The sequence below is a fragment of the Oncorhynchus mykiss genome, chromosome 11, assembly GCF_057628025.1.
Source record: "Oncorhynchus mykiss isolate SJ-2025 chromosome 11, ASM5762802v1, whole genome shotgun sequence".
NCBI classification, from domain to species: domain Eukaryota; kingdom Metazoa; phylum Chordata; class Actinopteri; order Salmoniformes; family Salmonidae; genus Oncorhynchus; species Oncorhynchus mykiss.
Window position 1 is genome coordinate 62661751 of NC_143032.1, and position 11960 is coordinate 62673710.

At 43.9% G+C, this 11960-nt stretch overlaps 2 protein-coding genes across 2 annotated transcripts; one reads left to right on the forward strand and one right to left on the reverse strand.

Moving 5' to 3' along the window:
• Positions 1-1306: 1306 nt before the first annotated feature.
• Positions 1307-3592, forward strand: drc10 (dynein regulatory complex subunit 10). The gene is made up of 5 exons (XM_021621717.3): positions 1307-1424; positions 1699-2377; positions 2589-2822; positions 2947-3018; positions 3145-3592. Exons 2-5 carry the CDS (start codon positions 1700-1702, stop codon positions 3427-3429), a joined length of 1269 nt encoding a protein of 422 aa, XP_021477392.3. The 5' UTR covers positions 1307-1424; position 1699; the 3' UTR covers positions 3430-3592.
• A 92-nt stretch (positions 3593-3684) lies between these two features.
• cfap73 (cilia and flagella associated protein 73) lies at positions 3685-10608 on the reverse strand. The gene is made up of 7 exons (XM_021621719.3): positions 10439-10608; positions 10190-10295; positions 9879-9983; positions 9589-9786; positions 8799-9020; positions 8279-8437; positions 3685-4699 (listed from the first exon to the last, which is right to left on the reverse strand). The coding sequence occupies exons 1-7, from the start codon at positions 10492-10494 to the stop codon at positions 4610-4612; spliced, it is 936 nt and encodes a 311-aa protein (XP_021477394.1). The 5' UTR covers positions 10495-10608; the 3' UTR covers positions 3685-4609.
• Positions 10609-11960: the final 1352 nt, after the last annotated feature.

Consider the following 11960-nt stretch of genomic DNA (forward strand, 5'->3'; position numbering starts at 1 on the left):
ATACCATGCTACTGTTTGAGGAGAGGGCACAGGAACAAAACGCTTTTATCACAGCAACTGGTTTGATACATTCACCTCTGAAGGTAAATAATGTACTTACTAACATTCAGTAGTCTTGCTCTGATTTGTCATCCTGAGGGTCACAGAGATAAAAGGTAGCATAGTTTTGTTTGATAAAAACCATTTTTATATTCAAATGTAGGATCTGGGTTCCACAGTTTGAACCCTGCTGTCTCTGGAACACATGTTTGTTAGTTTGTATTATCTTTTACCAGATCTAATATGTTATACTCTCCTACATTAAGATCACATTTCCACAAACGTCAAAGTGCTTCCTTTCAAATAGTATCCAGAATTATGCATATCCTTGCTTCAGGTCCTGAGCTACAGGCAGTTAGATTTGCGTATGTCATTTTAGACGAAAATTGAAAAAAGGGGTATGATCTTTAAGTCCCACTGAATTACTTCTGCCTCGTGTACAAATTCATGTTGTTACTCCTATGACCAGAGAAAGTGAAATATTCCTCGATATTATAAAAGACACAGGCCGCAAATAATAACAATGAAAGCTTAACGAAACATTTTCTGGCTTATAAAACTATTAAACAAAGTGTTGACAGTGCTGAATAACAACTTATACATGAACTTACTCATAAAAACAGCAGATCTTGCTCTATTCGTTGAGCCTCTCTCTAGTCATGGTTTTAAACGGATTGAAATCACACATTATCAAAACAAATTTTTACAGTCCATTCTGCGAGGAAACTGTGCGGACACCGTGATCTGAGCTGTCTGATTGGCCAGAAGTAGGCATGTAGGTGCATTTGATTTCCTCCCTGGGTCTGCCGGGTAGGCGGAGTTCTACATTCCGACACATTGAATGGTTCAAAATTGGAACACTTTGACTTCCCGGTGCTAGGTTTTCTGAATTCAAGTGCACCTACCGCCAACAGCGCGAAACGAATACAAAAATTGGGAATTCAAGGTTTTACCGATGGGTTTTTACCAGAAATGTTTGGTGCGATTGAGTATCTCTCTGGCTGTAGCGTTCACTTTCAATTATAATACAGCGCTATGAGACTAAAGGCAGTCCTTGTTTTTCAAAACAAGAGTTGAGCTTGAAATTCAAAAGTTTATCAAACAGACCGGCCGCCATAAATCGGACTTTAGTAAAATGTTGTAATATAACAAGCTAATGAGCCTAAATTACAATGCATGACCATGAGCATGATTTATTTATGCAAATTTATTTCAGTTCTTCGTCAACGCGAATGGGCCCCTCCCCCACCCCACATCTTTGGTCTCTTAGCAACTGTATTGTAAACTATCAACATCGATGTGATGTTGTTTTCTATGCTGCTGCCAGTAACGTGGCTAGTGTGGTTCGATTTGTTTTATTTAAGTGCTGTTTAAGTTCAGAGGAGGTATGTTGTTTTCCTTTAGGCCTAACGTTATGTTTTCTTGATAAAATGTTTTATCTGCATGGAATCTTTATATTTTTGTAGCTAACGTTAAGTACATTATATCTAAAAGTAAACTACACTAGACATTAGGCAACTGTTAATGTAGGTAGCAAATAATAATATTGTCCTAACGTTAGTGGTAAATGTGTTTGTGATGCTGAATTGACCGATGTTATAGTGTTAATTTGGGCATGATGTTTTATTGTTTAATAAGATTCCCCCCTGTCTATGGCAGTATGTCTGCAGAGGTGGCCATACAGCCCCTGGAGGATGTTAGTCCCCAAATTATGTGCTCCAGTCCCCAACCCAGTCCACAGCCCCGGGCCAAAGTGCTCAGGGAGGACCTCTTAAAGATCCTGGACCCTTCACGGAAGAAGCTGTCATCCTTGGAGACTCAGCGCATCGCAGGGGTGCTGGAAGACTGCATCGCCAGGGTGGAGACGGTAGCCTTGCTGCCGGCTGTGCTGTCCCGCCTGGGAGGGCTGTCTGTGGGGTTGGAGTTGGAGGGGGCCTTACAGGAGCACCAGCACCTTGGAGAGAGGCTGGGGGGCCTGGGGCAGAAGCTGGTTGAAGGGGAGGCAGGGGAGAGAACGAGAGCAGAGTTAGAAAGGGCCATCCCCAGCTCACTGAGGAACGTGCTCAGACTGCTGAGAGCTCATCCAGCTGCCACCCGAGCCCTGAGGAGTGAGGCAGAGGTAGGGGGGCAGGGGGTGAGTGAAGGGGTGCGAGGGCTGGTAGGGGGGCTGCAGGAGTTACGGGGGGTGCTGTTAGAGAAACTGCTCACGAGCCCGTCCGAGGAACGTCAAAGAACACGCTACATGCAGGAGGTTTCGCTGCGCCATGGCAACAACATGGAGCTGGTTGCTACACTGGAGATGGAAGTCGCTGCCGCCATCAAAGACAGAGATGCTGAGGTGCCGATACAGTTTTCATTGTCATTATACTACTGTTTGTATTACACCAGAGTTTAAACCTTGAAAGATTTAACCCATGATAATTCTAGCTCAGTTCTCCAAAACGTAATCTCTCTACTTTCTCTGCTGCTCTCTCTATCTTTCTCTCTCACTCTCGTCTCCCCCTCTCTTCTACACTCTCTCCTCACCCCCCTACCCCCTGCTCTCTAAGACCTCTAAGAAAAATGAGGTGATCAGGAAGTTGAAGAGCTCTCTGCACCAGATGGAGAAGATCTCTGAGGACTTTGTGTTGCGGACACAGCAAGATGCCGACAAGCAGAACCAGTCAGACACTAAGACCTCAGAGGGGAGGCGGGCCCGCATGCAGCAGGAAGCCAATCAGCTGAGAGTTCAGCTTAACAACCTGATTTCTGAGAACCGCGAGGTAGAGACTTCGCTCCGTAAGGTGGGAGATCCCAGAAATAGAGCCCTAGCCCCTGCTCCTTATCTAAAACATTTTCTATGCATGCAGTAGATCCTGCAGTGCGAAATATAACTTTTTCAATGTTGTTCTCCTCCCCTCCTGGCAGAAAAAATATAAAGTGGAGACAGAAATAGAGAACTGGATCCAGAAGTATGATGCTGATATGGGAGAGAAACAGGTAGACTAACCCTAAAAAATCCTAACAAATCTTCCACTAACAGCAATTAATAATACGATTTTAGTGATGCTTAGTAAATCCCCACCCCCCTCTCTATCTCTCTCTGTGTTGTCTGCTCCCTCCCAGTTTGAGCTGGAGGACATGACAAGGGTCTATGAGGAGGAGAAGGAGGAGCTGAGAGAGCTAGAGGAGGCGTATGCTGTCCTGGAGCAGGAGTTCAGTCAGATCCAGGAGGAGCGGCGTTTGGCCGAGGAGAGGAGGGAGGAGGAGCAGAAAGAGCTGGAAAAGAAGAGCCGTGCATCCACCATTATCCAGGCTTACTGGAGGGGCCACCGTGTCCGCAAGGCCATGAGGGGGAAGGGCAAGAAGGGTAGCAAGGGCAAGAAGGGAAAAGGCAAGAAGGGCAAATAACAGCCCTGTGGAAAACTCGGCTAGACCAGGACAGTCCATTATTCCAGCATGGTTTTTATATTTGTGGGAAAGAAGTGTCAGCTCTCCAAAAACCCATCCATTTTCCCTTTCTCCTTTTCCTTTTAGGTGTCAGAGTTTATTCCAATAAATACTGTGCAACGAAGCTCTTGATTACTATTGTATGATTACTACCCCGTGTTTGATGCTATCTATTTTTAAGTGTTTCTTAAAAGAAAAGGGAATTTTGTTAAACCATTGTTTAAAAATATGTTTTATTGAAACATGTACAGTATTGTATTAATGAATCCGTTTAAATGGAACTCAACAATTTATAGTTGTTATACAAAATTGGTCAGAATAGTAGAAAACTGGCACCATGCAATTGTTGGATACATTTGATCAAGGCTTGAGAAACACTAAACAGTTTGGCCCTCTATTGATATGAATAGTTTGTATTCCCTACAGTTGCCACTAGGTGTCAGTACTAGACTGATTGCAGAAGTATTATTGTCATCATGCTACGTTTGCTCCACAGCAGTGGTGTAAAGTCGTTTTTAGGGGTATCTGTACTTTACTATTTATACTTTTGACATCTTTTACTCCATTACATTCTTAAAGAAAATATGTACTTTTTAATCCTATACATTTTCCCTGACACCCAAAAGTACTAGTTACATTTTGAATGCTCAGGCAGGACATCAATATGGTCCAATTCACAAACCTAACAATATAAAGCTTTGCCATCCCTACTGACTCTGATCTGGCGGACTAACTAAACACAAATACTGTGTTTGTTTGTAAATGATGTCTGAGTGTTGGAATGTGCACCTGGCTCTCCGTAAATAAAATAAACAAGAGAATTGTGCCGTCTGGTTTGGAATATAAGGAATTTGATATATTGTATATATAGCAAGTATGACAAGTTATTTTTTCACCACTATTTAAGTACATGTACAACCCTATACTTTTAGACTTTTACTCAAGTTGTTTTTTACTGGGTGACATTCACTTTTACTTGAGTTATTTTCTATTAAGGTACCTTTTATGTACTTTTCCCACCACTGCTGCACAGAGTGCTGCCCATAACATTACTATCTGTGTGAAAACAATACAAGACATGGATTGAACTCTCCAATAATAAGACCTGCAGGATCCTCTGTCTAGATCATCCTCCACCTGTTCATTTCAAATTGGCTTCAGTAGTGGCATGAGAAGGGCTCTGTTTGAGGTTGTTCACCATGGCAGACTGGTCTTGGATGAAGAGCTGGATCTGGAGAGGAAAACACATTTGGATTATACTGTTAACAAATGAATATGTCCGCTACTCTAAATCACTGTGACATCGGTATCCTTCTCTAACTGTGACATCGGTATCCTTCTCTAACTGTGACATCACTAACCTTCTCTAGCTGTGACATAAATGTGACATAACTGACCTTCAGCTGTGTCATCCATAGGAATAGAATGAATAGAACGGGAATTCCTTTCAAGTCAATGATGGCATAATGTAGGGGACTGGCGACCATTGTGAGTGTACCCATAGGAGAAAAGCAGGATGTAAAAGCAAGAGGTGTATCCTTCAATCTGTGCTGTGAATTTTTGAATCAACTTAACTGACATTACAAAATACACGCAGTGGCCAGTTTATTAGGTACATCACCCAGTTCTCGAAAACGGTTCACTCCTACAGACAGTGAATCACGTGGCCATGACTTGCTATATAAAGCAGGCAGACAGGCATTCAGTTACAGTTCGATTGAACGTTAGAAGGGGCAAAATGAGTGACCTAGGCGACTTTTAGCGTGGTATGATCATCGGTGCCAGTCTCGTGAAACGGCTGGCCTTCTGGGCTTTTCATTCGCCACAGTGTGTAGTGTTTACTGATAATGGTACGACAAACAAAAAACATCCAGTCAGCGGCAGTCCTGTGGGTGAAATACAGCTCGTTGATGAGAGGTCCAAGGAGAATGGCAAGAATCTTGCAAGCTAAATGGGTGGGTAACAAACACACAAATAACTGCGCAGTACAACAGTTGTGTGCAGAACAGCATCTTGGAACACACAACTCGTCCTTGTCCTTGTCACGGTTGGGCTATTGCAACAAACAACCACACCGGATTCCACTCCTATCAGCTAAAAAAAGCTGCTCCATGGGGCACGTTATCACCATCACTGGACAATTGAGGAGTGGAAAAACATTGTCTGGTCCAATGAATCCTGGTTCCTGTTGGATCATGCTGATGGCAGAGTCAGGATTTGGCGATAGCAGCATGAGTCCATGGCCCCATCCTGCCTAGTGTCAACGGTACAGGCTGGTGGCGGTGGTGTAATGGTGTGGGGAATGTTTTCTTGGCACACGTTAGGTGTCAATGGAGCAATGTTTCCATGTTTCTAAGAATTCAGACTGTTCTGGAGGCGAAGGGGTTCAGACCCGGTACTTGATGGGTCTAACTAATAAATTGGCCACTGAGTGTAAATTTGATTGCATGAGCCACATCAGTAAGTATAATTTTAATGAACATTCTACATTACTATGGAAATATTTGCATCACAATACCAGGCAGCCATTGCGAGGGTACCCATGAGTTTACCAGTCAAATTGACAAGTTTTAAGTTGTCATGTGCACTAGTACAGTGAAATGGCTTTCTTGCTTGCTCTTTCCCAACAATGCAGTAATCAATATCAGTAATACTATAATTGTTTTAAATAATAAAGTAAAGTAGAACAAAAACACATGAAAAATAGAAATAAGAAGAACACGAGCGTTAGTTCCCTGCATATTGACACTTGATGTTGCCAGTTCCAGGGTCAGTGCCAAAACCACATGGTTTCAATGTGTTTGAGGCCATTCCATTCGCTCCGTTAGAAGCTGTTCAGGAGCCTGTTGGTTTCAGACTTGATGTTCCGGTACCAATTGCCGTGTGGAAGCAGAGAGTACTATGGCTTGGGGTATGGCTTGGGTCTATGGCTTGGGTCTATGGCTTGCGTGACTGGAGTCTTTCAACAACTATCTGGGCCTTCCTTTCACACTGCCTTATATAGAGGTCCTGGATGGCAGGAAACTTGGCCCCAGTGGTGTACAAGGCTGTCTACACCACCCTCTGTAGTGCCATGCGATCGAAGGCGGTGCAGTTACCATACCAAGCAGTGATGCAGCCGGTCAGTATTCTCTCAATGGTGCAGCTGTAGAACTTTTTGAGGATCTGAGGGCCCATGCCAAATCTTTTCAACCTCCTGAGGGGGAAGAATTGCTGTTGCGCTTTCTTCTCGATTGTTTGCGTGTGTGTCGACCAAGTCCTTAGTAATTTGGTAATCAAGGAAGCTCTCGACCAGCTCCACTGCAGTCCCGTTTCCTGAAGTCCACAATCAGTTCCTTGGTCTTACTGCCTAGAAGCCCATCATCCTGGAGTCGCCTCTTCACTGTTGAAGTTGAGACTGGTGTTTGCGAGTCCTATTTAATGAAGCTGCCAATTGAGGACTTGTGAGGCGTCTGTTTCGCAAACTAAACACTAATGTACTTGTGCTCTTGCTCAGTTGTGCACCGGGGCCTCCCACTCCTCTTTCTATTCTGGTTAGAGACAGTTTGCGCTGTTCTGTGAAGGGAGTACTACACAGCGTTGTACAAGATCTTCAGTTTCTTGGCAATTTCTCACATGGAATAGCCTTCATTTCTGAGAACAAGAATAGACTGACAAGTATCATAAAAAAGTTTGTTTCTGGCCATTTTGAGCCTGTAATCGAACCCACAAATGCTGATGTTCCAGATACTCAACTAGTCTAAAAAAAGGCCAGTTGTATTGCTTCCTTAATCAGAACAACAGTTTTCAGCTGTGCTAACATAATTGCAAAAGGGTTTTCTAATGACAATTAGCCTTTTAAAATGCTAAACTTGGATTAGCTAACACAACGTGCCATTGGAACACAGGAGTGATGGTTGCTGATAATGGGCCTCTGTACGCCTATGTCACGCTCATCGTAATGAATGGACCATGGTGGTGGTATGTGTACATTATCCTTTAAAAAATAAACACCGAACAAAAACAACAAACTACCAAACGAACCGTGACGCTACTGGTGTGCACACAGGCAACGAACTGTAGACAAGATCCCACAAATCACGATGGGGAAATAGCTACCTAAATATGATCCCCAATCAGAGACAACGACAAACAGCTGCCTCTGATTGGGAACCATATCAGGCCACCATAGAAAAACAATTCACCTAGATGACCCACCCAAGTCACTATCACGCCCCAACCAACATAGAGAATAAACAGCTTACTATGGTCAGGGCGTGACAGCCTATGTTTAAAGATCTGCCGTTTCCAGTTACAATAGTCATTTACAACATTAACAATGTCTACACTGTATTTCTGATCAATTTGATGTCATTTTGACGGACCAAAAATGTACTTTTCTTTCATAAACAAGGACATTTCTAATTGACCCCAAACTTTTGAACGGAAGTGTAGGTATTCCTCTTCTCTAGGGGGTTGAGGTTAGTGTGGAGTGCAATTGAGATTGCACCATCTATAGATCTGTTGGAGTGGTATGCAAATTGGAGTGGGTCTAGGGTGTCTGGGATGATGGAGTTGATGTGGTTTGATGTGTATCAGGGTTAGAGGTTCAAAGTCTGTTCTATTCATTCTATTTCTATCACTAACCTTCACTATCTGTGACATCACAAACCTCCATCTGTAACATCACAGTGACATCACTGACCTTCTCCAGCTGTGACATCACAAACCTTCTCCAGCTGTGACATCACTGACCTTTTCCAGCGGTGACATCACATAGTCCATCTGTGACATCACAAACCTCAATCTATGACATAATAACATCACTAACCTTCTTTAGCTGTGTTTCTGTGTCATCGATGGCCACGCCCTTTTCCTGCCCTGTGGTCCCACCCATCATGTGGTAGAGGTTAAGGGTCACCACTTTAATTTGGCCCAATAAAAGCGTCTCCTTCGCCGCTGTGGTCTGGATGTGATACCATGTGTTCTCCTGAACAAAAAACATTGTTTATATTCTGGATAGAGAGACAAGGACGATAATCAATTGTAAATCCGTGACCCATCTAAAGGGATTGTCACTAGTTACCACAGCCACAAAGGCCACATATTGGCTATATCGTAAACATTAATGACACCAAAAAGTTGCTTTTTGGTCTTAATTTAAGGTGAGGGATAGGCATAAGGATAGTGTTGTTAAGGTTAGCGTTAGGTTTAAAATCAGATATTGAGAAGATAAATTGTAGAAACAGGTTTAGCCATAATTATGACTTTGTGGCTGTGGTGACTAGTGACGACCCTCTAGTGACGACCCTCCAGTGACGACCCTGTGAATGCGTGATCAGGTCTGGTACCCATCTGAGAGCGTTGGAGCGTATCTGGTCCAGCTCTGTCTGTAGCTGAGACAACAGGTTATTCTTCTGCAGAATGCTGCAGCTCTGCTGCTCTGTGTGTCTCTGTAGCGCCCCCCGTTGGCCATCAGCTTGCTCCTGCACCTCACTCTCCCTCTGCCGCAGCTGCTCTTTGGTGGATAGCAGGGTGGCAAACCTCCCCAGTAGCTCCCACACATCCTCATACTACATACACACACACACACATTATGCATTTGAAGCTAGGGTTAGGTTTGTGATTGAGGCTAAGGGTGACGGGATGTTCAATCGGGATGTGGAGAGGTTTAGGGTAAGGGTTTGGGTTAGGGTTGAAGCTAGGGTTAGGGTTGAACCGGGATGTGGAGAGGTTTAGGGTAAGGGTTTGGGTTAGGGTTGAAACTAGGGTTAGGGTTGAACCGGGATGTGGACATGAAGCTAGGGTTAGGATTGAGGCTAGGGTTAAGGTTTCGGGTTAGGGTTGTGGTTGAGGCTAGGGTTAGGGTTATGGTTAAACAGGGATATGGACATGGCATAGGCAACACGCGTGAGCTGGTAGATTATTTGATTATAAAAATGTAATTTCCAAGAGAAAGCAAGTGCCATGATCCCACAGGAAACACGATATGGGGGGGGGGGGGGGGGGGGGGGGGGGGTAGATTCATGATAATACCCAGAAGAGAGGAAAGATAGAGGGGGGGGGGGGGGGGGGGGGGGGTGTTCAGTTTAGCACAGTAGTGCGAATAGGGTGTTTTTAGTGAATGCCAGGCTTGGGTACCTTGGCCAGTCTGAGGACCTGTTCCAGAAAGGTCCAGTAGAAGGCACTCTTCTCCACCCTGCGCTGCAGCCTCAATCTCCAGGCCTCCAGGACAGCACACTCCTCCTTCAGTTTCTCTATCTCTCCCTCCTTCTGACGCACAGCATCCCTCTCTTTCTCTGCCTTCTTCTCACCCCGACCACGCTTTGAGTCATTTTCCTGCAAGATGGCACATTTGATTACAATGTTTTTTCCAGAGTCTGTGTGTTTCAGTGCTTGTGTGTGTGCGTGTGTGTGTGTTAGCCACCAACTTTGAGGAATTTGTCAAATTTGAGCAGCGACTCCTTCAGTTTCTCCTCCTTCTTCTTCACCTCATCTCTCCGCCTTTGCAAACTCTCCGTCTTTAACTCAAACTCCTGTGAAACACACACACACGCACGCACGCACACACACACACACACACACACACACACACACACACACACACACACACACACACACACACACATAATATCCCAGGTACACACACAATATCACACACAATATCCCTAACTACGATAGTCACATTTTTGTCACAGGTTCTCATGATTATGTGTACTATGAATAAGAACGTAGCTCCTACCTCTCTGTGTGTCTGGAGCTGTTTATCCACCTCTCTGATCTCTCTCTGTTTCTCAATCATCCGTGTGGCTCCGCTCATCAGACCTCTGTCCCGCACAGGCACTTTCCTACACACATAAGCACGAAAGTACGCATGCAGAAACGCACGCACACACGCATACACACAGAACCTTCTATGGACATCAATCTGTGTTCCTTCTCTCAACCCCACTAGCAGAGAGCATACTAACACAAACACAAACAAACTCACATTAAGAGGTGTTCCTCAAAGACAGTACGGAAGTAATCCTCCAGATCCAATGCCATTATCTCTGCTGTCTCCAGGGAGTTTCTGATCTTCAGTTAGAAACTTAAGCAGCTTTCCCTTTGGATTTCTTTATACCTTGCTGTACAATCCAGTCTCTATGGCAACACATAGACAAAGCCTCTGTCGCCCCCAGTGGCAAACTACTGACATAGAAGCTCCACTACTGTGTGTGTATGTGTTTGTGTGTCTGTGTCTGTGCCTGTGTGTGTGTGTGTGTGTGTGTGTGTGTGTGTGTGTGTGTGTGTGTGTGTGTGTGTGTGTGTGTGTGTGTGTGTGTGTGTGTGTGTGTGTGTGTGTGTGCGTGCGGGGGACCCCTTTTGTGATAGCAAATTCATCAAGTCAAATCATATTTTATTTGTCAAATGCGCCGAATACAACAGGTATTACCGTGAAATGCTTACTCACAAGCCCTTAACCAACAATGCAGTTATAAGAAAATTGAGTTAAGAATATATTTAATTTAAAAAAAAAGTAAAAACAATAAAAACAAATAATAAAATAAAAAAGTAACTCAATTAAATTAAAATAATGAGGGGGTACCGGTGGTACCGGTACCAAGTCAATGTGAGGGGTTACAGGTTAGTTGAGGTAATTTGTACATATAGGTAGGGGTAAAGTGATTATGCACTGATAATAAACAGTGAGTAGCAGCAGTGTAAAAACAAAGAGGGGTCAATGAATATAGTCCAGATGGACATTTGATTAATTATTCAGCAGTATTTTGGCTTGGGGGTAGAAGCTGTTAAGGAGCCTTTTGGACCTAGACTTGGCGCTCTGGTACCGCTTGCCGTGCGGTAACAGAGAGAACAGTCTATGACTGGGGTGGCTGGAGTCTTTGACAATTGTTTTGGGCCTTCCTAGTATATGCAGTTGAAGTCGTAAGTTTACATACACGTAGGTTGGAGTCATTAAAACTCGTTTTTCAACCACTCCATGTCTTGTTAACAAACTATACTGTAGTTTTGGCAAGTCGGTTAGGACATCTACTTTGTGCATGACACAAGTAATTTTTCCCAACAATTGTTTACAGACAGATTATTTCACTTATAATTCACTGTATCACAATTCCAGTGGGTCAGAAGTTTACATACACCAAGTTGACTGTGCCTTTAAACAGCTTGGAAAATGTCATGGCTTTAGAAGCTTCTGATAGGCTAATTGACATCGTTTGAGTCAATTGGAGGTGTAACTGTGAATGTATTTCAAGGCCTACCTTCACACTCAGTTTCTCTTTGCTTGACATCATGGGAACATCAAAATAAATCAGCCAAGACCTCAGAAAATAAATTGTAGACCTCCACAAGTCTGGTTCATCCTTGGGAGCAATGTCCAAACGTACGCAAGCAGAAACACCATGGGACCACTCAGTCGTCATACCGCTCAGGAAGGAGACGCGCTCTGTCTCCTAGAGATGAACGTACTTTGGTGCGAAAAGTGCAAATCAATCCCAGAACAACAGCAAAAG